The sequence below is a fragment of the Heptranchias perlo genome, chromosome 37 (assembly GCF_035084215.1).
Source record: "Heptranchias perlo isolate sHepPer1 chromosome 37, sHepPer1.hap1, whole genome shotgun sequence".
NCBI lineage: Eukaryota > Metazoa > Chordata > Chondrichthyes > Hexanchiformes > Hexanchidae > Heptranchias > Heptranchias perlo.
The window spans coordinates 10,298,966-10,323,562 of record NC_090361.1 but is presented as its reverse complement, the minus strand read 5'-3'; the positions used below and the strand labels follow the sequence as shown (position 1 = coordinate 10,323,562).

The 24,597-nt window shown below is 46.1% G+C and overlaps 1 protein-coding gene across 1 annotated transcript; it reads right to left on the bottom strand.

Annotated features, from left to right (window-relative positions):
* Window positions 1-1,287: 1,287 nt before the first annotated feature.
* On the bottom strand, window positions 1,288-24,395 carry LOC137304492 (Krueppel-like factor 2). Its single transcript, XM_067973111.1, has 3 exons — window positions 24,122-24,395; window positions 8,585-9,629; window positions 1,288-4,770 (listed from the first exon to the last, which is right to left on the bottom strand). Exons 1-3 carry the CDS (start codon window positions 24,206-24,208, stop codon window positions 4,595-4,597), a joined length of 1,308 nt encoding a protein of 435 aa, XP_067829212.1. The 5' UTR covers window positions 24,209-24,395; the 3' UTR covers window positions 1,288-4,594.
* Window positions 24,396-24,597: the final 202 nt, after the last annotated feature.

Genomic DNA, 24,597 nt, shown 5'->3' with positions numbered 1-24,597 from the left:
TTATTTATTTTATTTTACAAATATCTATACAGATTATCATTCCAGGTAGTAAACTATTCCTCCTTCTGCATTTCCCCCTTTCCTCCCTTGAAGGTGTGGACTCTCGCTGGGGCATGGGTTCCACATTCTGTTCCTTCACTCCCAGACTGTGAGTGTCGGCAAGCTAATCCATCATGGGGGGCATCACAGCCAAGTCTGCCTCACCCAATGGCTGCACAGGTCACCAAGGCTCCTGCTCCTGAACCCTATCAAGTGATCTCCATTGGAAAGTGCGTAAGGTCAGGGCAGGACAAGATGGGGCTCTAATGTGAGGTCTCCCCTTATGTAGAATGTGTGTCAACTCTCAGTGTCAAGCTTTGCGTCAGTACTTGTGGGGCCATGCACCAGCCTGAGTCAGCAGCTCTAGAAGGGGGAGGAAACATAGGGACAGGAGGAGGCCATTCAGCCCCTCGGGCCTGCTCCGCCATTCAATGAGATCAAGGCTGATCTGTACCTCAACTCCATTTACCCATCTTAGCCCCATATCCCTTGATACCCTTACCTGACAAACTTCTATTGTTCATCGTCTTGAAAGCTCCAGCGTCCACAGCCTTCTGGGGGAGAGAGTTCCACATTTCCATTACTCATTGTGTGAAAAAGGGTTTCCTGGTTTCACTCCTAAACGGCCTGGCTCTAATTGTAAGATTATGTCCCATCATTCTTGATTCCTTCACCAAAGGAAATAATTTTTACCCTAGCGAATCCTTTTAACATTTTAAACACTTAAAGTAAATGACAGTTTGGACTGTACATGGACATCCTGATATGGGCAGTAGTGTTGGGGTTGAGATGCATAAATATCGAGATGAAAATCCACTGCAAACATTAGCAATCTCATCCAGCAACAGAATAGTAACCCCACCCCCGTACCCCACCCCCACCCCGGGCTGGCCAGCATTATTTGCGACACTGCAATTCCTCAGCCAAGTTTGCTTCTCCTTCCTGCAGTGCCTGCTGACTCAGAAGTGAGCAGGTCTCTCTGTAACCTAGTACTGTGTGAGATTACTGTTACAAAGTATAGACATGACACGAAAGCCACCAACTCGAATAGGATATTCTCCCCGGACAAAATCAGGCCACCAGACGAAATATAATTTTCTCACCATGCACTGCAGGAAGAAGTGTCGGAATTCTTTAGAGGGAGGGGGAAATACTACAACTGTGTTTCTCTATATGAAAACATGATTTGTTGAAAGACTTGTGTCACAGAAGAGTCAGCGAGGAAAAATGAAGTTCACTTTCTTCAAGAACAGTGCAAAAGGATTAAATCCGTACATTTTATTTCAGCTTAACCACCAGGGCCGAAATACAAAATAATCACCCTGAACTCCCATCTTAATAGGGACAAGAATTCATTGCTCCTTTTTAATCTATTTACATCGTACTCTCTTTGAATTGGAGCTATAAGCTGGCGCTATTTACAATGAGCTGCAAACTGATTCGGGCAAATTTTTCACGATGGCAAAAGGTTGAAATCCCAAGGGAACATAGGAACAGGAGTAGGCCATTCAGCCCCTCAAGCCTGTTCCGCCATTCAATGAGGTCATGGCTGATCTGTATCCTAACTCCATCCTCCAGCTTTGGCTCACTAACATTGAATTTCAATATCGATAAGTGTGAGGCGGTGTATTTTGGTAGGAAGAATAAGGAGGCCACATACTGCTTGGATAATAAGAGTCTAAATGGGGTAGAGGTGCAGAGGAATCTAGGGGTACAGATACAGAAATCACTAAAAATAGCAACGCAGGTTAATAGGACCATAAAAAAGGCAAATTAAGCACAAGGGTTCATTTCTAGAGGGATAGAATTGAATAGTATGAAGTTATGTTAAACTTGTATAGAACATTGGTTAGTCACACTTGGAGTATTGTGCACAGTTCTGGTCTCCATGTTATAGAAAGGATATAGAGGCATTGGAGAGGGTTCAAAAAAGATTCACAAGGATGATACCAGAATTGAGAGGATATACTTATCAGGAAAGGCTGAACAGGATGGGGCTCTTTTCTCTAGAAAAGAGAAGGCTGAGGGGTGACCTGATAGAGGTCTTTAAGATTATGATAGGGTAGACGTAGGGAAAATGTTTCCATTTGTGGGGGGGGGGAGTCCAAAACCAGAGGTCATAAATATAAAATAATCGCTAATAAATCCAATAGAGAATTCAGGAGAAACTTCTTTACCCAAAGAGTTGTAAGAATGTGGAATGCTCTACCATAAGGTGCAGTTGAGGTGAATAGCATAGATTCATTTTAGGGGAAGCTGGATAAGCACGACGGGTATTCTGATGGGGTTAGATAAGTAGGGAGGGAAAATGTTCGTGTAGAGCATAAACGCTGGCATAGGCCAGTTGGGCTGAATGGCCTGTTTCTGGGTTGTAGTTTCAATGTGACTCGATGTAATCAAGAGCAAGAAAGGAAATCAGGCCCAACTATTTCACTGAAGGAGTCACTGAGATGTGGAGTAAATCACCAGGGAAGGCAGTGATGTGGATAACATACATGGGATCAAGCGGGAATTGGATGTGTTTCCGGTGAAAGGGCAGAGGGATATGGTGAGAAGGCAAGTAAATGGAGGATATGAGAAGGAGGGTAGGGGAGGTTGGGGGGATATGGGGAGAAGGTGGGTAGATGGGTTGAAGGAAATAGTTAGAGGGTAGGTAAAAGTGGTTGGGGATTATGGTTAAAAGGCTTGTTGGCCTAACGACCTTTTCCTTAAGAAAATATATTCTAAGCTTTCTAATATATCCGGAGGGGACATCGGGGAGCTTGGGTAAAGATTAACTACGTGGCCTCATCTCAAACCCTTCCCCTCCTTTATCCCCGAGCTCCACTTTCCCAGTGTTCCTGTCCCTGGTAGATGTGACACCAATGGTTTGGCCGCAGGGGACCATCTGTCGGCCAAAGAACACGGAGATGACAAGGTCAATGACGGTGATGTAAGTCTAGGGATGGCACAGCAAAGTAAATCCTTCGGCTAATGGCGTTACTCTCTCTGCTCCGACAACAAACGGCTCACTCATTCACTGAAACCTAATAATCAAAAGATCAACATCTGCTCCTCTTCAATGGGTGGCCCGTTCCTTCCATCTGCCTGGAAGGCGCTCCCCTCGCTCTGGTACGAGTTCCGAGGCAGCTCTCCAGAATCTTGGCCAAGTGGCCATGTGTGACCCTAGACAATGAGTCAACATGTGGGCCAGTATGGTCAGGCTGACCCAGCCCTTGATATATATAATACACATAGACACACTTTCCGGCAGGGTTCATCGCCCAGCGAGCAGATGCATGACCCCCTGCCCCATTGATTTCCCCCTCCCCTTCGCCCAGGAGTACAGAGGCCAGCTGAAGCCCCCAATTGTCAGTCAGCCAAGTCTGGCCTGCTTAGCACAGACCAGCTCCTGAGATTTGTGATCTGTGCTGGGGGTTTCACTGGTAATGGAAGCCCTCTGGTACTTCACGGTAGGAGGGTGGGGGGTGGGGGGGCATAGCGAGCATTGCCAGGCTGCTTAGTCATGGGTATCGCCACTGCCGGGCTCCAGCGGAGCCTTTGCCCGGCTGCCATGCCGCACACTTCCAGCAAGGGACGCTGGTTACAGTGGCTGGTTTCTCCAACGAGACCAGTACAGAGGTCGACCTGTCCCCCACAATTAATGGCACAGCCGAGATTCAACACGGGCCGGGGATCAATCACCAATCCTCCCTTGTGTGTGTGGGTGTGCGGTTGGAACGCTGCCATGATCCCAGTTTATTTACAGAGCTATTGTTTGTAGGTTTAAGGGTGTAGATGTTCAGTGTTTTGATAAGCGACCCGTCACTTGTCAGAGGTAAGTGAACACTGCTGTTTACCATTAAAAATACACAAAACACCCCAGCTCTGGCACCGAATCACGGACGATTGCTAACGATGGGTAGAATGAGTTCTGTCAAACACTGAAGAGATGGAGAAGTCCGATAGCTTCTAGGAGGAGGTCACCACGCTTTAGTCACTGAAAGGTGAGGACCCCTCGCTTTCCCCATCACACAACGTAAACACAACAGGCCCTCAGGCCCGCTAATGGCCAACACCGGGGCCCAGGTGGTCATTTGCTGGAAGAGGCCCTGTTTTGGAAGCGGCTGCAGTCTGTGGCCTTCCACCACTGGGCAGTGATCCGTCCTCCATCGATGGTGGCGGGCAACGGGATGGTTCGAACGCCACACCGGGCAGAGTCAACGCAAAGTCTATGAGAAGATGTCGAGATAACAGCCAGGGATGAGGAGCTGCAGACATCGCACCCTGGACACCTGTGCTGGTGCCCTGGGCTCCGTGTCAGATAACTAAAAAGCACAGCTGAATTTGTTTTAATATAAAAGGAATATCTTGCTTACACCGAGTTTTCCACACAACCTCCTCCCTGTTTGCTTCCTCTTTTCTCCCCCCTCCTTCGGTCAGTCCCTCGTACACAACCAGGCACCAACGATCCCCTCCTCTCAGCGGGAGGTGGGTCCAACTGCTGTCTCGGTCATGCGGTCGTTCAGGGGGTTATTCGTAGGCAGTGCGTCCAGGCCTGGGGAGGGGGGAGGGTTTACATGTGCCTCTTCATGTGAAGAGCCAGGTGGTCAGATCTGGAGAAAGCCCGTTCGCAGAGGTGGCACTGGAACGGGCGGTGACCCGTGTGTTTGCGATAATGGCGGGTGAGTTCGTCAGAACGGGCAAACTTCCAGCCACAGCCTTCCCAGGTACAATGATACGGCTTCTCACCTGCAACGGAAAACGTACAGGTTGTGGTAACGGAAATTAGACGATTTATATGCGACCCTGTCCCCTTATCCCTCCCCTCCTATGAGTAACTACAGTGTTGGGGGGGGGGTGGGGGGGGGGGGGGAAGTGGGCCTGGGTTATGCAGTCCCCGAGAGGGTCCCCAGTTTGATCCCCGTCTGTGCGGAATGGGCTGCTCGTAGCCTGGGCTGCCAGCTGCTTGCTACAAGCTGGCCCTCACTGTCCCCGAGAAATCAGCCAGGGTTCCCCGGTCCTGATCAATGAGTCTGCCCGAAAAGGGACCATGTGTGAATGTCAGGTGAAAACAGGATCAGCTGATGACTTGCGCAGTTGAATAGCCTGCCGCCACTCTGAGTACGGTCACACATGAAGAGCGACCCCCTCGAGTGAGGTAGCAGAGGACGGCCAGTGCCCACTGAACCACAAGCTGCGTTTAGGCGAGTTCAAACCAGTGAGGAGATTCGAAGATCGATTCGTGGGCAGGAGCATTGCCTAAAAACATTAGGAATAAACCCAGTGGCCACATGGAGTATCTGCTCCCATCTCCCATCATATTCAGTGTACACACCGAGTATCTGCTCCCATCTCCCATCATAGTCAGTGTACACATCGAGTATCTGCTCCCATCTCCCATCATATTCAGTGAGCACACGGAGTATCTGCTCCCATCATATTTAGTGTACACATCGAGTATCTGCTCCCATCTCCCATCATATTTAGTGTACACATCGAGTATCTACCCCCATCTCCCCTCATATTCAGTGTACACACCGAGTATCTGCTCCCATCTCCCATCATATTCAGTGTACACACCGAGCATCTATTCCCATCATATTCAGTGTACACACCAAATATCTACTCCGATCATACACAGCTGAGTATTTGCTCCCATCTCCCATCATGTTCAGTGTACACACCGAGTATCTGCTCCCATCATATTCAGTGGCCACACGGTGTATCTGCTCCTATCTCCCATTAGATTCAGTGTACACACTGAGTATCTGCCCCCATCTCCCATCATATTCAATGTTCACACCGAGTATCTACTCCCATCATATTCAGTGTACACACTTAATACGATGGGAGATGGGACCAGATACTAAGTGTACATACCAAGTATCTGCTCCTAACTCCCATTTTGAATGCTTGCTACCATCTCTAATGGTGCAGTAGACTGGCTGTTCATATCTCTTGCATATCAATGTTTATATCCAATCTTCTACATATGTATTGTAAACCCACCACAGTGGTGGGGGTGGGGAGGCCTGATATTCAAGGGCAGGTGGGATATGCTAGTGACGGGAAAGCTGAGATTCATTTTCTCAAGGAATTCTCTCCCACAAAAGGCTGTAGATGCTGGGGGACAATTGGAGCTTTCAAGACCGAGATCAATAAGATTTTTGTTGGGTAAGGGGATCAAGGGATAGGTAGCGAAGGCGGGAAAATGGAGTTGAGGTACAGATCAGCCATGATCTGATTGAATGGCGGAGCAAGCACCAACCTTGGCTCAGTGGGTAACCTTTGTGTCAGAAGGTCATGGGTTCAAGTCCCACTCCAGAGACTTAAGTACATAATCCAGGCCGACACTTCGGTACGGTACTGAGGGAGTGCTGCATTGTCGGAGGTGCCATCTTTCAGATAAGACGTTTACCTGAGAGGTCAGACCTGGGCTGAGTTTGATGTAAAAGATCCCACAGTTCTATTCGGAGAAGAGCAGGGGAGTTCTCCTTGATGTCCTGGCCAATATTTATCCCTCAACTAACATCACTGAAACAGATGATCTGGTTATTATCACATTGCTGTTTGTGGGATCTTGCTGTGCGTCAATTGGCTGCCATGTTGCCTATATCACAACAGTGACTACACTTCAAAAGTACTTCATTGGCTGTAAAGCACTTTGGGACATCCTGAGGTTGTGAAAGGCACTATATAAATGTAAGTTCTTTCTTTGATCAGGAGAATGTGATTATCCAGAGTTCCCTGCCGTTGCCCCATTTATATGTGGGTTCTGCCTCCCGAGAGAAGGCGGTGCTGTTATGTAAGTGGGCTCCCATCTCCCATCACATGGACAATACTCATGTCTTTTTACGACATTTGGGTTCTGTGGCAACGTGAGGTCGGTGCTGTTACATCGGCTGTTTAGAACAACATTGTACCTTCATTGAAAGAGGGACACTGAAATCCAGAGCTCACTTGATGGGCTGGCCCGAATAACTTGACTTATAATTGGGTAGACTTTAACCATTTAGTGCTCGTGATGCAGAACCTCACCCGACAGGGGGAGATACTGAGAATTCAGGCACTGAGGTAACCTTAATGGACAGTAAACTGTGTGCAACGTCTGATATTCACTCCAGTCATACAAAGCTCTGCACCCGGGATACTGATTTGTAAAGTCATCATGTGGAGCACAAATGTTATTAGCCTCAGCGCTCCCCCTAATGGCTTAGTGATATCCACTACTCCCAGTGTTGTCCTGAGCCATGCAGAGCAGAAGGCTGGGGTTCCGTTGCTGCTCTGGGTGGAGTTAGGTGGGCAGAAGATGAGGAGCTGTAATTGGGCTCAGTGTCTCTCCACTAGGGAAGAGAGAAACCAACAGGGTGGGTTCGCTCTGCAATGACCCTCTCCGCTGGGAAACGGGCGTCGGGTGAGAACAGGGTCGGCCTCAGTCAGGATGGACTTCAAGGTGCAAAGCCAACACTCACAATCCAGCCTTGCAAATGGCCTGGGGTCCCAGCACCGACAGGAGAGGGGAAAATCATAAAATAAAATTAATTAAAATGTTTACGCTCCATGTCTGGGACACTGATGAGCGAAAGTGGAAGGGAAATTAAAAGAGGCAGGTTCTACCTTATCTAGCAACTGACTTCAGTGTGGCAGCTTGGCTCAGTTGGTGCCACTCTACACTCTGAGTCAGAAGGTCGTGGGTTCAGGTCCTGCTGCAGGATTTGAGCACATAATCTAGGTTAGTTCTGCAGTTCGGTACTGAGGGAGTATGGGAGTACTGCACTGTCGGAGATGCCGTCTTTTGGATGAGACGATGTTAAGAATACAGTGGCACTGTTTGCAGCAGGGCAGGGAGTTCTCCTGGTGTCTGAACAACAAAAATAACTTGCATTTATATAGCACCTTTAACGTAGTAAAACATCGCTTCACAGGAGTGTTATTATAAAAAATTTGACACCGAGCCACGTAAGGAGATATTAGGACAGGGAAAGAGGTAGGTTTTAAGGAGCTTCGTAAGGGAAAGAGGGGTTTAGGGAGGGAATTCCAGAGCTTGGGGCCTAGGCAGCTGAAGGCACAGCCGCCAATGGTGAAGCGATGAAAATCGGGGATGTGCAAGAGGCCAGAATTGGAGGAGCGCAGAGATCTCGGGGGGGTTGTAGAGGAGGTTACAGAGATAGGGAGGGGCGAGGCCATGGAGGGATTTGACAACAAGGATGAGAAATTTAAAATCGAGGGCTTGCCGAACTGGGAGCTGACCTACAGCGAGCACATGGGGTGAAGGGTGAACGGGACTTGGTGCGAGTCAGGATACGGGCAGCAGAGTTTTGGACGAGTTGAAGTTTATGGCCTGCATTCTCCCTCAACCAACATTACCAAGAACAGATTAACCAATTGTCATTCATCCAATTGCTTTTTGTGGGATTTCGCAGTGTGCAGATTGGCTGCTGTGTTTGCCTATATCACGTCCAGGATGTTTTCGAGAGATGTGATCATTGGTTATATGAAAGCAAATTCCCTCCTCTTATCTACCACAGTTGGATCCAGGCTAACGCTTTGTGAATGATATTACCTGTGTGGGTGCGAAGATGGGCCTTTAAATGGGAACTCTTGGTGTAGACTTTGCCACAGCCAGGGTAGTCGCAGTTGTGGGTGGCTGTACGCTTCCGCACCCAGGTCTTGCGACTTCTCTTGAGTTTGGCCTCTTCCGGCACTGTGGTAGGCGGTATCAAGCCCACCAGAGGAGAGGAGGGGGGAGACAGGACCGTGCCATGTGCAGAGTGGGTAGCTTTGAGGTTGGACGTATAGAAGTGAATCTGCCCCTGGTACTGGTTAGGTGGCTGGTGGGGGTAGTAAGTTGGGTATCTGGTGAGTACATGGTAATTGAGGTGAGGCTGCTGCTGAAGATGGCGGTATCGATAATGCTGTGGAATTTGGAACTGATGCATCTGTTGATTCCTTGGCTGGTTCCTCGGGTCACCCTGAGCTGGCTCCATCTGTGTTTGAGGATGATAGAACTGCCTGCCAAGGGGTGCTTGCATATGGTTCCTTGGTATTAAAATGGGCTTCTCATCCACCAATTGATCGGCAGAGGAGGAAGCGGAGGCTACACAGCCCTGCTTCTGAAACCCATGTTCAGCGTTCCCTGTTGGCACATGGGAGTGGCCTACCAACTTCTCCAGCAGTGCAGCTGAAACACCATGGTCCACAGACCCTAAATCGGTGTATATTTTGCTGCGAGGGTCAACACAATTGGCCTGATTGCTGGGTCCCATTTGGCTTGTTTGAACATCTGAAGACAACAGTTCAGCCACAAGACTGGTGCCTGGGGCTTCAGAACTATTCCAGTCTGGGCCACGTTGGGTTTCCCTCTTAAATTTACCATTGTAGTTCTCTGGCGTGTCTGCCAACGGGTATCCAGGTGGCACGGGTACATTGGCACCGTTTTCCGAACTGGAAAGGTCCGACAGCAGGAAGTCCAGGTCCAAGTATGAGCTGAAGTCGTCTTCTTCTCGTTTGATCTGGTCAGGCGCAAGAAGGGGTGTAGCACCTTCCTGAGTGGAGCTCTTGCTGGTCATTGAGTTCAGCTTTGTTGAACTTTCATCTACTTCCCACCACTACAAAACACAAATCAGACACTGTGTTATTTTAAAAGTTGAATTACAGTCTTAAAGTTGTCCTAACTTGCACGCAAGTCCTGTTCATCCATCACCCCCTGTGATCGCTGACTTACATTGGCTCCAGGTCCACCAATACCTCAGATTTAAAATTCTCATCCTCGTGTTCAAATCCCTCCAGGGCCTCGCCCCTCCTTACCTCTAACCTCCTCCAGCCCTACAACCCTCAGAGATCTTTGCATTCCTCCAATTCTGGCCTTGTGCATACCCGATTTCCTTCACCACCATTGGCGGCCATGCCTTCAGCTGCCTGGGCCCCGAGCTCTGGAATTCCCTTCCTAAACCTCTCCATCTCTCTCTCCGCCTTTAAGACATTCCTGAAAACCTACCTCTTTGACCAAGCATTTGCTCACCTGTCCGAATATCTCCTATGTGGCTCGGTGTCAAATTTTGTTTGATAATTGCTCCTTGGAGCACCTTGGGACGTTTTACCAGGTTAAAGGCGCTATATAAATGCAAGTTGTTGTTGTTGTTGTCCATAAACTACCATTTACTTCAAATGAAAGAGTGAACAAAAGCCCAAGTGCGAGTGCCGTGTAGAGCTGGGATTATAACTTGGACCTCCAGGATGGATGACCACATCTTTAGCATTGTGGGTGTCAGGCCCTTTCATTCCAGAATGATCTATTTTTAAAATTGATAAAATAGGGTAAAGGGCCAAGCAAGATCCATCGTACAAGATACCACCATTGGTGAAAGGAGTGGAGATAAATCAGGACAATGTGATTAAATGGCAACAACAACTTGCATTTATATAGCACCTTTAATGTAGTAAAACGTCCCAAGGCGCTTCACAGGAGCGTTATCAGATAAAATCTAACACCGAACCAAAGATTTAAACATTAGGACAGGAGACCAAAAACTTGGTCAAAGCGGTAAGTTTTAAAGGAGCGTCTTAATGGAGGAGAGAGAGGAGGAGGTTAATGGAGGGAATTCCAAAGTTTGTGTTTTATAATCCTGCGGATCAGAAGAGAAAGGGAAGACTGAGGAATCCCACATTATATTGGTCCTGGGAAACAATGAGAAAGACCAGGAGATGGTGCATTAAGTCTTGGATTTCAAGGCAGCGTAGATGCAGAGAGGAGGAAAAACGTGTCGAATAGTTTATTTGAAACTTAAGGGAAATGAGGGAAGAAAGTTCAGAGCAGCAAATGCCACAGTAGTGTAAATAAAATGGAGAAAGGCAAGAAGGTCTGCAGTGGAGAGTAGGGGCTGGAGGCTAGAGAGAAAAAAATCAGCCATCGGATGAGAAGCTTTTTCTTCTCAAGGTGTTAGCCGTGGCTCAGTGGGAGAACTCTTGCCTTGAAGTCAGAAGGTTGTGGGTTCAGAGACTTGACCAGATAATCCAGGCTGACATTTCACTACTAGTACTGAGGGAGTGCTGCACAGTCAGAGGTACCGTCTCTTAGGTGAGAGATTAAACTGAGGCCCTCTAATGGTGGACATAAAAGATCTCATGGAATTATTTCGAAGAAGAGCAGGGGAGTTTATCACTAAAACAGTTAATCTGGTCATTTATCTCATTGCTGTGTTTCCTACACTTCAAAAAGTACTTCATTGGTTGTAAAGTGCTTTGGGACATCTTGAAGTCATGAAAGGTGCTATATAAATGCAAGTTTATTTTCTTTCCTTCTTGTACCCTGTCCTGGTAACCACTAGAAGTTGCTTAACACACACGAACCCCACCATCCAAATGTGGGTTGGCACCGACAAGTTTCTTAAAACTGTGCTCCGAAAAGACACTTGATCCAAGATCTCCCAGGCAAATGAATAGATGGCACTGGTAGAACGTGAGTAAAATATATAAGTTCCTTTTCTCTCTAAAAGGACTCTGTATTACACATCACCGAGCCAAGAAAACTGGTTTTATTGTGAGTCACCCAAAATCCAGTTTGATTCCTATCTTCTCTTTGTAAACTTTGTTCCCTGTTGTAAACTATTATTAGCCCATGCAGGTTTCCTGTTTCATTGCTTTAAACAGACGAGAGGCAGAGCTGAGCAGGCCCTTATCAGACTTATATATTCAAATAAAGTTAACTAAGGCCCAGCATTTGGATAAGCTGCAAAAAACTCATGCTGGTGACCAAACAATTTCAGCAGAGCTGTCAATCCCTTGGTGTGAGGTTCCCAACTGCTCACCTGAGGCACCGCCCTGTGCTAAAAACCATGAGTAATATTGACTAGTTGCATGGGTCCCACAGGGCAACGCAGTGACATTCGTACACTTGTCTGCTCTGCTCTCTCTCTCTCTCGCCCAAATTCTCGGACTTTTTTCCTCTTCCTCACTTCACAGCCTTCATCTTAGTCAGAAGGTTGTGGGTTAGAGTCCCCGCTCCATAGGCTTGAGCAATAAATCTAGGCTGAAGGAGTGCTGCATTGTCGGTAATTCATGTTTTGGATGAGACATTAGGGCAGATGGGGCCTCAGTTTCTCAGGCGGACATAAAAGATCCCACGGCACTATTTGAAGAAGAGCAGGGGAGTTCTCCGATGTCCTGGCCTATATTTATCCCTCAACAACACCTAAAAAACAGATTATCTGATCATTATCACATTGCTGTTTGTGGGATCTTGCTGTGTGCAAATTGGCTGCCGCGTTTCCTACATTACAACAGTGACTACATTTCAAAAAGCACTTCATTGGCTGTAAAATGTTTTGAGACATCGTGAAAGGCGCTATATAAATGCAAGTCTTTCTTACTATCTGACTGTGAGCTTGAGTGCCTTTTCTCTTCCATTCTTTGGTGAGTGAAAGGAAGCATGAGATTCATCAGGAATTACCAGCACTCCGCGAGCACCGTCCCGAGGCTGGGGATCACGATCTTTCCCACCAAATGCAGGAGTTGGCTTGGGGCACTGGTGTTCAGAAGAGACTTCTTAAAACTGAGGCCCTCTCTGGATGTTCCACTGGATGTTCTGGATCCCATCTTGCTTTAAGAAGAGCAGGGAATTCTCCCAGTGTCCAGGCCAACATTCCACCCTCATCCAACATCACCAAAAGCAGATCAACTGCTCATTTGTTGCGTTGTCATTTGTGGGGTCTTGCTGTGCGCTGCCGCTGCATTTCGAAGTCACTCACTGCACGGATGCACTCTAACATGTTTCTGAGATGTGATAAGAATTGCAAGTTCTTTCTTACAGGCCTTCTGTCGTGAGAAAGGCCTTTAAATCTCACTCCCATTCCTGGTAGGGGTTTATCTTTGTGTGTTGTAAAGGAGTTTCCCACACTACCACAGTGCTGCCTTTATGTTCCCTGTATATTTATTCAGAAACCTCAACAAACTCCCGAGCTTAAAAATGAATAATTTTATCGCTTAATTAGCCAATAATTGAAAAATGTATGTTTATTCTGTAGATTAATGTGTCATTGTGTACGTTTGTTGGCACAAGCTCAGAGCTGAGATGGAGGCTCCAGGCGTGTTGCAATGTCAGCTAACAGATTCCAATCCATGTTCAGACTTGTCCATGGATCATACGTGTACTATGCGCCTTGGCACCATCAGGGAGGCTGTACTTTAAGCCAATACTGAGGAGGAAGCACTGCCAGAGGGAAGGATTAGCTGTGTTGGTGGTGGGGAATCTGCTGCTGGATGTTTGCAAATGTCTTGGTCAAAAGCCACATAAACTGACTTAGCTGGTCTCAGATGGGTAGGGCCTTGAAATGCCTTCAAGGCCACCACACCCCACCCTCCCCCTTCATGGGGTTGGAAGGTTGGAAATCAGATGGGTTTAGGTGTAGGGCCGTAGCCCAGTGGTGGCACTCTGAGTCAGAAGGTCGTGGGTTCAAGCCCTGCCTCACTTCAGCACATAATTTAGGCCGACACTCCAGTGCAGTATTGCGGGGGTGTTGCATTGTCGGAGGTGCCATCTTTCAGATAAGACATAAAACCGAGGCCCCGTCTGCCCTCTCAGGTGGAGGTAAAAGATCTCATGGCATTATTTCGAAGTAGAGCAGGCGAGTTCTCCCGGGTGTCCTGGCCAATATTTATCCCACAACCAGCATCACTAAAACAGATCATCTGTGTTTACAACAGTGACTACACCTTCCTGATCTGATTAGTTCAGTAGCAAAGCAGATGGTGCACAGACACTTCATGGGCCTTTGAACCCATGTGTAACTGTCTTGCAATGTCACTTGTGGTTTTTCTAATTAGAAAGAAGGAAAGATTTAAATTTACATAGTGCCTTTCATGACCTCAGTACGTCCCAAAGTGCTTCACAGCCAATGAAGTACTTTTGAAGTGTTGTAATGTACGAAACGCGGCAGCCAATTTGCGCACAGCAAGATCCCACAAACAGCAAGGAGATAATGGCCAGATCACTTGTTTTTAGGTGTTGGTTGAGGAATGAATATTGGCAGGACACCAGGGAGAACTTCTTTGAAATAGTGCCTTGGGATCTTTTACTTCCACCCAAGAGGGCAGTCGGGGACCTCTGTTTAACATCTCACCTGAAAGACGGCGCCTCCGACAGTGCAGCACTCCCTCAGCATTGGACTGGGAGTGTCAGCCTAGATTATGTGCTCAAATCCCTGGAATGGGACTTGAACCCACAATCGTCTGACTCGGAGGAGAGAGTGCTACCAACTAAGCCACAGCTGATACCGTGTTAATTAATTATGTTTAATTAACATGTTAGTTAATTATGTACATCCCGCTTGCTTGTGTGGTTGTTCTCTTTGTAATAGGTATTGAGGTGTACTGGAACTAGGGAACATCCTGAAAGTAGTCGTTACACTGTGATCCCAGATAGGCACTGAAGCTCTGCTTGAACAGGGAAGTTCCAGCAATGACTCAAACTACCTAACCCCACTTCTACCCAACAGGTTAGGCAGCATTGTATTCATGTATTTCAGAACATCAGCGCATTGCACATGTTGTTAGCTGGCATTCTTAGAAACAGGATGCAAAAGGTGAATTATCTGCGCAGAGGAGCTGTGATAGAACTCGAGCCCCGCCTCCCACCCCATTTATATCGGAGAATCACCTGCCTCCAAAAGTGCCAAATTCACCTGAATTCAGAGACTGGCCGGACATGCAGGAAAAGTAAAATACTGCAGCTGCTGCAAATCTGACAAGAAAACCAGAGAAAGCTGGAATTTCTCAACACTTCAGGCAACAGTGGCTCAGTGGGCTATATGGTCCCACTCCCGAGACTTGAGCCCCATAATCCAGGCTGACGCTCCCAGTGCAGTACTGAGGGAGTGCTGCACTGTCCGAGGTGCCGTCTTTCGGATGAGGCGTTAAATCGAGGCTCCGTCTGCCCTCCCAGGTGGACGTAAAAGGTCCCACGGCATTATTTCAAAGAAAAGCAGGGGAGTTCTCCCAGGTCGATAACTATCCCCCAATCAATGTCACTAAAACAAATGTTCTGGTCTTTTATCTCATTGCTGTTTATGGGACCTTGCTGTGATCAAATTAGCTGTCGTGTTGTTTACAATACAACAGTAACTACACTTCAAAAGTACTTCATTGGCTGTGAAGCACTTTGGGACATCTTGAGGCCATGAAAGGCGCCATATAAATGCAAGTTCTTTCTACCTGTGGAGAAATACAAGTCAGTCAGTCGACGGTTCAATTGGCTACAGGACTAAGGGAGGGTCTCAGGCTTAAAACAGCGAGTGACTGACTTGTGTTTCTCCACAGACGCTGCCCGACCGGCTGAGGGTTTCCAGCCTTTGTTCCCGGGTTTGTGCTCACGCACATTACATCCCATAGGTGCAATGCAGCATGAGAGCAGACTCACAACCTCACCGTTCCAGCCCCAAGCCTTCTGCCAACATTTTCCTGTCCGGGGTCAGGTGAGGAACGAAGGAGGGCTCGCTCGGAATAAAATGGAGGCTTTGACCCCAGGCACCAGCCGCTTATCCTGGCAGCCAAGCTTTGTTTCTGGAGGCAGGGAGGGGGCGGGTGAAACCACCCTGGCATGCTGGCATTTCCTGTGCCCAGAGGCACATGTGCCGTCTCATTTATGTTATATAGTTGGAGGCAGGGGTGTGATACAAACTGCCATGGAAGTGCATTAATTGCAGGGGAGATGGCCTCACCACACAGAAGTCTCCAGTCATGATGTTATGCAAATTAGAGTGAGTAATAGTACCACTGAAGCTCCCGCTCGACCATCCAGCCTGTTTGTAAAACATGCCATTGTGCAGATATCAGACCATAATCCTTCGCCCGGCTCAGTAGCTGTAGCAGCAGGGAGATGTTTCCTGCAGCACTCTACCTGGGTCAGGTGTGGTTTGCTGAATAAAGATATTTATGCCACCCCCCCCCCTTCCCCCTTTGGTTCTCTGCATTCTGCCATCTGCATTTATCTGGGAAGGTGGGACATGCTGGGCTCTTATTAACCATTCCACTCCATAATGACCAAGATGAGCAGGTATATTTTTAAGAGCAGGTATATTTTTTAAGATGTATAAAAAAATCAACACAAACATACCCATTATAGATTGGTACTAATATACACATATATGTATACAAATACACACAAACATACATATGATATAAAATGTATATAGTAAAAGAGTGATAATATAACGGGATATATTATCCATAGTATTATATCCTCTGTACAATATATAGAATGCACTATATGTTACAGAGATATAACACTCCAGTGTACAATATATAGAACAGGAACATAAGATGTGGAGATGCCGGTGATGGACTGGGGTGGACAAATGTAAAGAGTCTTACAACACCAGGTTATATTGAAGGAGGAAAGCTCCGAAAGCTTGTGATTTCAAATAAATCTGTTGGACTATAACCTGGTGTTGTAAGACTAGGAACATAAGAGGCATAGGAACAGGAGTAGGCCATTCAGCTCCTTCAGCCTGTTCCGCCATTCAATGAGATCATGGCTGATCTATATCCTAACTCCATCCGCCCGCTTTGCTCTGTAACCCTTAATACCCTTGGCTAGCAAAAATCTGTCGATCTCAGATTTAAAATCATTGAGCGAGCATCTACTGTTCTTTGTGGGAGGGTGTTCCACACTTCTACCACCTCTTGTGTTAAGAAGTGTTTCCCAACTTCTCTCCTGAATGGCCGGGCTCTGATTTTAAGGTTATATCCCCTTGTCCTAGACTCTCCCACGAGCAAAAAAAGTTTCTCTTTATCTACCCTATCAATTCCTTTCAAAATCCTTAGCCTTCTGTATTCCAGGGAATACAAGCTTAGGTTATGTAATCTCTCCTCATAGTTTAACACATGGTTGGCACTATAGGTTAGAGATATAACAGTCCTGTGTACAATATATAGACTACACGATATGTTGTGTGCGATATACAGAAGATACTGGGGTAGATTTTAAACTTGCTAAGAACATAAGAAATAGGAGCATGAGTAGGCCATACGGCCCCTCGAGCCTGCTCCGCTATTCAATAAGATCATGGCTGATTGAGGTTTTACTCCGGGTGTTGCAAATCAGCTGCCTGTTATAGAGACTCCCCGATTTTCATTTGCAAGTTGAAAATCGACCCCAGTGTGTTGGATGTTATTGTTGGTGAAGTTCTCGCTCCTTTTTACTTTAAACTGTAGGAGAAATGAGCGGAGAGAACGAGGAAGAGAAGAGGGTCATATCCTTATCGGGTGGTAAGTTAACCTGTAAAAGCAAATGGGCAGGAGGCGTAGAGTGCAGTGTGACATTCGCAGCAGTGTATAGTTTCATTTGTACTTTAGTGACACTATAACTGAGACAAACTTTAGTTGAATTTTTTTGTATAGTAAATTCACAGTAGAGACTCACATAGATAACTAAATATTTCACTCCTATTTATTCTGAAAGATATTTGCTTTCCGAGGTTGCGGGACTGGGATCTGTACTGATCCCCCAGTGGGGGGGGGGTCGTCTTCATTCACTCTGTCCCCTTTTAAATTACTGAGCTGAATCCGCTGGAAGCTGGCTGAATAACTGGTGTTAGTTGTGGTGAATGTGCCTCGTTTGCCTCGCCCCTCCCTATCTCTGTAACCTCCTCCAGCCCTACAACTCTCCGCGATCTCTGCGCTCCTTCAATTCCGGCCTCTTGCACATCCCCGATTTTCGTCGCTCCACTATTGGCAGCTGTGCCTTCAGCTGCCTAGGCCCAAAGCTCTGGAATTGCCTCCCTAAACCTCTCCGCCTCTCCACCCCTTTCTCCTCGTTTAAGTCGCTCTGTAAAACCTACCTCTTTGACCAAGTTTTTGGTCACCTGTCCTAATATCTCCTTATGTGGCTCGGTGTCAAATTTTGTTTGATAATCGCTCCGGTGACCATTTTACTACGTTAAAGGTGCTATATAAATGCCAGTTGTTGTTGTTGATACTATAGGCCAGATTCAGTAACTATGTGCTTGCATGTGATTTGCCTACGTATAGTTCCCCGCCAAGTTGCTAACATGACTGTAAAAGACTGCACATTTACAAATTTCGGCAGTTAACCTGCCCCTCAGCAACGTGCGGGAAGCTGACAACTCAGGTGGCCCCAAAATGGCAGATTAATGAGTTGTTTACATTTGCCAAGACGGACAGTTTGGATCAGAGGTTTTGGGTCAAAATCCCATTCCTGGAGGATTTCAATGCCTCCAACAAACAGCAAGGGCATTGGGATTGTTTATATTGGCGGCCTTGCCATCAGAGACATGGTGGTGTGTTTTCTTATTGAGAAGCCTGGGTGAAAAGCCAAGGCTCCTAATGTTGGGTGCCGTCAAAGGTTAAAAAAGAGAAGACAAGGTAAAATTTTTTTAAAGTAATGATTAGGTGATGTTTGACTTGAGTTTTAAAAGTCTGAAGATTGCAGGAAGAGACTGAGGAATGTGAGGAGTTCCATCGTTTTAAGGTTTTGGGAGAGAAAGAGTTTGAGTAGCAGATAGTGTGATGAATCTTGATTTAAACACAGTGAGGATGTAGAGGGGGAGGGAGGAAGAGTGTGTAAGGCATTGTATTTGGAGCTTAGAAAGAACAAGAGAGAAGAGAGAAAAGTTCAAAGTAGCATTGACCAGAGTAGGATTGATAAATAGAGAAGGATAAGAAAGTTTCACTGGAGAGAGAGAGGTCGGAGGCTTGAGGCGAGAAAGAACTGCCTATCAGATGACAAGCTTTGCTTCTCTCGTATCCAGGAGTAAGAGAGGTGCAGATGAACCCTACCAGATACGGGAGCCGCGTTCAAGTCTTGGGTCAACTTGGTTAGTCTGAAGACTTAAGGTTTACTGAGAGGAATAAAAATATTTGGCACAAAAGAGGAAAGAGCTTCTTGGAGGCAGCAGTAGTCATAAAGAAGAGGTGTGAGTTCAGTCTGAGGTCAGTAAGGCCAAGAATGTCAATGAATTAAGGATTAGAGGGGAGCTGGGGTTGGACTTGCGAGAGGTGTGAAGAAACTGTGCGTTTGAGGAATTGTAACAGTGCCGTCTACAACAGGTTTCATAAATTGTTAATCGGGTATTGTTTATTTCCTAGTAATCCTCTATTGGGCAAACATTCTCAGAATTCTATAGCAGCTGTACAGTATTTTCTTTGCTTTTCCAGTGTATCAGTACTAACGAACTACAGGAAAATTCTCACCGATAAAGCAATAGAGTTTAACGCTGTGTGATACACTTCTCGTGTAAAGCTCTTAATTCAACACCTCAAGTTGTTCTTCCCACCAATGGCCAACTTCATCATAATGTTACACAACAACTACTTCCATTAATATAGGGCCTGTCACGTTACAAAATGTCCTGAGGGGATTATATGGGTAACATGGTGAACACCAGACCAGCAGGACAGAAGTTAGGAGAGGGAATCTAAGAGGTAGGTTTTATGGAAGTTTTTGAAGGTATGAAGATAGGTGTCAGTGTGGGGGGGGGAGGGAGGGTTTAGGAAGAGCATTCCAGAGTGAAGCGTCACGACGGCTAAAGGCTTTGGCACCAATAGGCAGGGTGTCTCACAGTCACCCAAAGTCGGAAGAGTGCACGTTGGGTATGAGGCTGAAGAAGATTGCAGAAGCCGCATGGAATGAGGTCATGGGAGGACTTGAAGACAAAGATTTTGAAATCTATTTGTTGGGGGACAGGGATCCAGTGGTGGTCAGTGAGGACAGGATGAGGTCTCCAGACACAACCCAGTAGTGGCAAAGTCAATACTAATTATACAGCTGTGGGATTTCAGAGTGTAATGGGAAGAATATGAACATTTCACACGGTCACCCTCGCCCATTACTTTTCATTTGGTTTTGGGATGTGAGCGACACTGGCAAGGCCGGCAATTGTTGCCCATCCTTAGTTACCCTGAGAAGGTGGTCGTGGGCCTTCTCCGTACGGTGATGCAGCTTCCAAGATGGTGGGTGGTAGGGAATTCCAGGATATTGACATAGCAACGAGCAAGGAGCATCGATATGCGTCCCAGGTCAGGACATATGGTGCTGAAAAACTAATAGCAATTCTTATATTAAAAAAAAGACTTGCATTTATATGGGGCCTTTCACGACCTCAGAATGTCCCAAAGTACTTCACAACCAATTAAGTAGTTTTGGAGTTTAGTCACTGTTGTAATGTAGGAAACGTGGCAGCCAATTTGTGCACAGCAAGGTCCCACAAACAGCAATGTGATAATGACCCAGATAATCATTTTTTTTAAGTGACGTTGAGGGATAACCATTGGCCAGGACATAGAACACCCCTGCTCTTCTTTGAAATAGTGACCGTGGGATCTTTTACATCCACCTGAGAGGGCAAACGGGGCCTTGGCTTAACGTCTCATCCGAAAGACGACACTTCCACCTTCTGACTCATGAATTTAAAAACGATATCAAGTCTTGCATCAGATACCACAATTCCAAGTACCAAAGGAATAAGAGAAAGAGAAAGAGAAACAAAGACAGCTATTTTTTGCTGGTTTCTTCTGACCTGGTACCAGAAATTTACAAGCACCTGCCAATCTGAAAACTTCTCTCACACAACAACAACTTGCATTTATATAGCGCCTTTAACGTATTAAAACATCCCAAGGCGCTTCACAGGAACGTAATCAAACAAAATTTGACACCGAACCACAAAAGGAGATATAAGGACAGGTGACCAAAAGTTTGGTCAAAGAGGTAGGTTTTAAGGACATCTTAAAAAGGAGGAGAGAGAAAGAGGTGGAGAGGTTTGGGGAGGGAATTCCAGAGCTTAGTGCCAGGGCAGTTGAAGGCACGGCCGCCAATGGTGGAGCAATGAAAGATGCGCAAGAGGCCAGAATTGGAGAAGCGCAGTGATCGCGGAAGTTTGTACGGCTGGAGGAGGTTACAGAGATGGGGAAGGCCGAGGACATGGAGGGATTTGAACACAAGGATGAGAATTTTAAAATTTAAGTGCTGCCGAACTTGATGTCAATGTAGTCAGCGAGCACAGGGGTGAAGCACTTTCCTTGTAACTCATTAGCAGTCATCTATTATCCAATGACTATTTAAAAAAAAAAACAATCTCGATTCACAATGAAACACAAGTAAATGAAAACAATAGTGAATTGAACCTGGGGTGGTCTGAAGGACAAGTGCCCTGTGTAACATTAAATAGTCTTTCCTGAAATTTCTACTTTAAATATGACCCAAAAATGAGCTCGGAAAATGCTGGTAATACACATCTGGAAAAAGACAGTTTGGGTTTTAGGTGTAGGCCCATTGTCAGACTCTTGGCTGGCACAGGATGCCTGGTATATTTACCTGTCATTTTAACCCTTTACAAATGCTGACAGGCCTGTTGCACATTTCCAGTTCTTGTAACTTGTTAATACTGCTAATCAGACCAAACTATAATCATTGTCCTAATGCCTTTCCTCAAGTCTAGTCCTGTCTTCATGACCCCCTCGTTCCTCTCTAAAGTGCCCCTCCGAGACCCTCCTCCAGAGTTGAATCTGATTTTCCCCCCCCCACCCCACTACAAACTCTAAACTCCCACTCGATTCTTTAAATGCAAAACTCCTCAGCAATTCCAGTGCTTCTTCCAATATTCCGAGATGTAGTCACTGGTTCGTTTATCCTACGCGATCCTGTCTATAAATCACAAAAGCAAGTTACAGAAGCTGCATTTGCTATTCTAATCTTTTCTTCTTGTGCAGGGTTTTCCTGAACTGTGCGTTGGAACATTGTGTGAATTTAGACTCACAAATAAATTTATTTCTCACTCCATAATTACTCCTAGATTACATTCCTCAGAATTTCTTTTTAAAATTCTGGTGAAGGAATTCATGCTGAATGTTTGGGGAGTGGAGGTTGGGTGGCTTACTGAGATTCCCTGAGTCATCTGATGCCCTCTGAAATTTTGTAATCCCAAATTCAAGTCATGATAGAGTAGATTCTTTAATAATAAAAAAAATATCTTATCAAATGCACACCTACTTTACACAACATTCCAAATTCCTTCCAGGTTAAATTCTAAATTCCTGACTTAAGCTGCTTTTATTTTTTTTTTGATAACGCCCCTGTGAAGCGTCTTGGGACTCTTTGCTACCTTAAAGGCTGGAAAGGAGTCCAAGTTGTTGTTGTATATCTGTGGCTGAGTGGGTGGCACTCTTGCCTCGGAGTTACAATGGTTGTGGGTTCACACTCCCACTCCAGAGACTTTGAGCACACACTCCAGTGCAGTACTGAGGGCGTGCTGCACTGTCGGAGGTGCCGTCTTGCGGATGAGATGTTAAACCGAGGGCCCATCTGCCCTCTCAGATGCATGTAAAAAATCCCATGGCACTATTCACAGAAGAGTAGGGGAGTTCTCCCCTGGGTCCTGGCCAATATTTATCCCTCAACCTACATCATTAAACCAGATTATCTGATCATTATCACATTGTTGTTTATAGGACTTTGTTGTGTGCAAAAATGGCTGCCATGTTTCCCACATTACAACAGTGAATACATTTTAAAAGTACTTAATTGGCTGTTAAGTGCTTTGGGACGTTCTGAGGTAGTGAAAGGTGCTATATAAATGGAAGTCCTTTCTTTCTTATTGCACTTAAAAAGTGCCAGGGCTGTCGTCTCCTATTTATAACTGGGTCCTCCTGGTGGCCGGCACAAGTGAATCTGGGAATGTTCCCATGGGATTGCCGCTAGCTTTGCAAGACCCTCGTGTTGGGAGCCTAGTGGCTCCAGACAACCGCATATCACTATACAAAAGCAGCTAATGGCCATTGCAAAGTGACCTCTCAAATGCACTCCAGTGCAGTACTGAGGGAGTACTGCATTGCCAGAGCTGCCGTCCTATGGATGAGATGTTAAGCAGAGATCCTGTCTGCCTGTTGGGTGCTTCAGATACACATTAAAGATCCCATGGCAACTATTCAACTAACAGGGAGCTCTGCCCGTGCCCTGGACCAACATCCCTCCCTCAACCAACACCACCAAAAAAAAACAGATTAATGGGTTATTCGTGATTGTGGGATCTTGCTGTGCACAAAATGTCAGCCGCGTTTGCCTACATAACGAAAGTCGGCGCACTCCAGAAAGCTTTTCAACATGGTGATATGCTATATAAAAGCGATAACTTCTCTCTTTGGAATCTCAATTGAAATGATTCTAAGAAAAAAATTATCTTTCTCTCAGTGCCAACATGTTGACATGAAGAATTCAGTTGACAATGTCCCAGCTCTGTGTTTCAATCCTACACACACACACACACCCCTGCTCCCCTCCCAAAGATGCTGACTCTCACTGGGCAATGGTTTCACAGGCAGTGGCCCTCTACCCCACCCCAGGACATCACCCAATCCTACTGAAGACTTAACACCTTCCTCAAGCTCTTCTGACCTCAGTAGTCCACACACCCCCAGCTCCCTCCAATCCACACCTGATCTTCCAAACCCCTCAGGACAATTCCCTGAAGTCCCCCATTCCCTTCTTCCCTCAAAAGTTTGACCACCACTATTGTACACACAATCAATAAATTCACCATCTTGTCAAAACGTTTTAATTTGAATGATTAACTCTCATTAGATTAATCGGCACATCCACCTACTAAAAACAGGTTATTTTTCTCTGCAATTAATTTAAGATAGAAATAAATCACATCGTAAGTCACCCCAGGCAGAGATCTACTACATCACCGTGTCCCCCAGAACACAGGGGAGCCTACATTGCAATCGCAGAGCCTTGCGTTCAATGCTGGGCTTGTAGTTTCGGTGTAAAATTACTATTACACATCGAAACTGCAGTCTCCAACGCTGGAATCTGCTACTCGACCATGATACCCTCCAATGAACCGTGCTGGAAATACTACTACTTATGATTCATACTTAATAATAGTGAAGCAGCGCTACTATATCTTAGTACCCCCATACTTTATTCACCCAATTATATCCCGTGAAATAGAATAATGCAATGCAATATTTTAATCGTTCTTACCACTAGAAAAGTTGCTCTGCTCCTATTCCCAACCCTCCCCCAGGTGACTATTGAAGTTTCAGTTTGTAGCCTGCTCAATGCTGCTTTCCTTTTTTGTTTTACCTTGATGATCTCGTCCTGTTTCTCCTGAAAGTTGCTGGGATTGGCAAAAGAGCTGATCGAAGGTAGAACGGTATCTGCTAGAGCCATGGCGAGTCCAGAGGTGGAGTTGGCAGCCTGTCACCGGCCCGGGGGTGGGGGCTGGCTGGTCAGGGTCCCTCTGTTGCTGTACTCTCTCTCTCTCTCTCTGGTCTCTCTCACTCACTAACCTCCCGAGTCGATCTGAAAAGGTTCTCAGTAACAGGTTGGCTCTGTTTTCCCAGATTGTGAGCGGGGGCTGAACTTCTCCCTGATTAATATTCATACACGTGATTTATATTCATACACCTGTTTAATATTAATGACACACTCAACGTATCTGCTACCAAAGGGCGGTGCCTGTGAGTTGCAAACTATGAAATTGACAAGTGTTCAACTTTTTAAAAATCGTTTTAAAAACCGTCCTAACTTTATATAGAAATCCAGCAGTTTATAGTTTT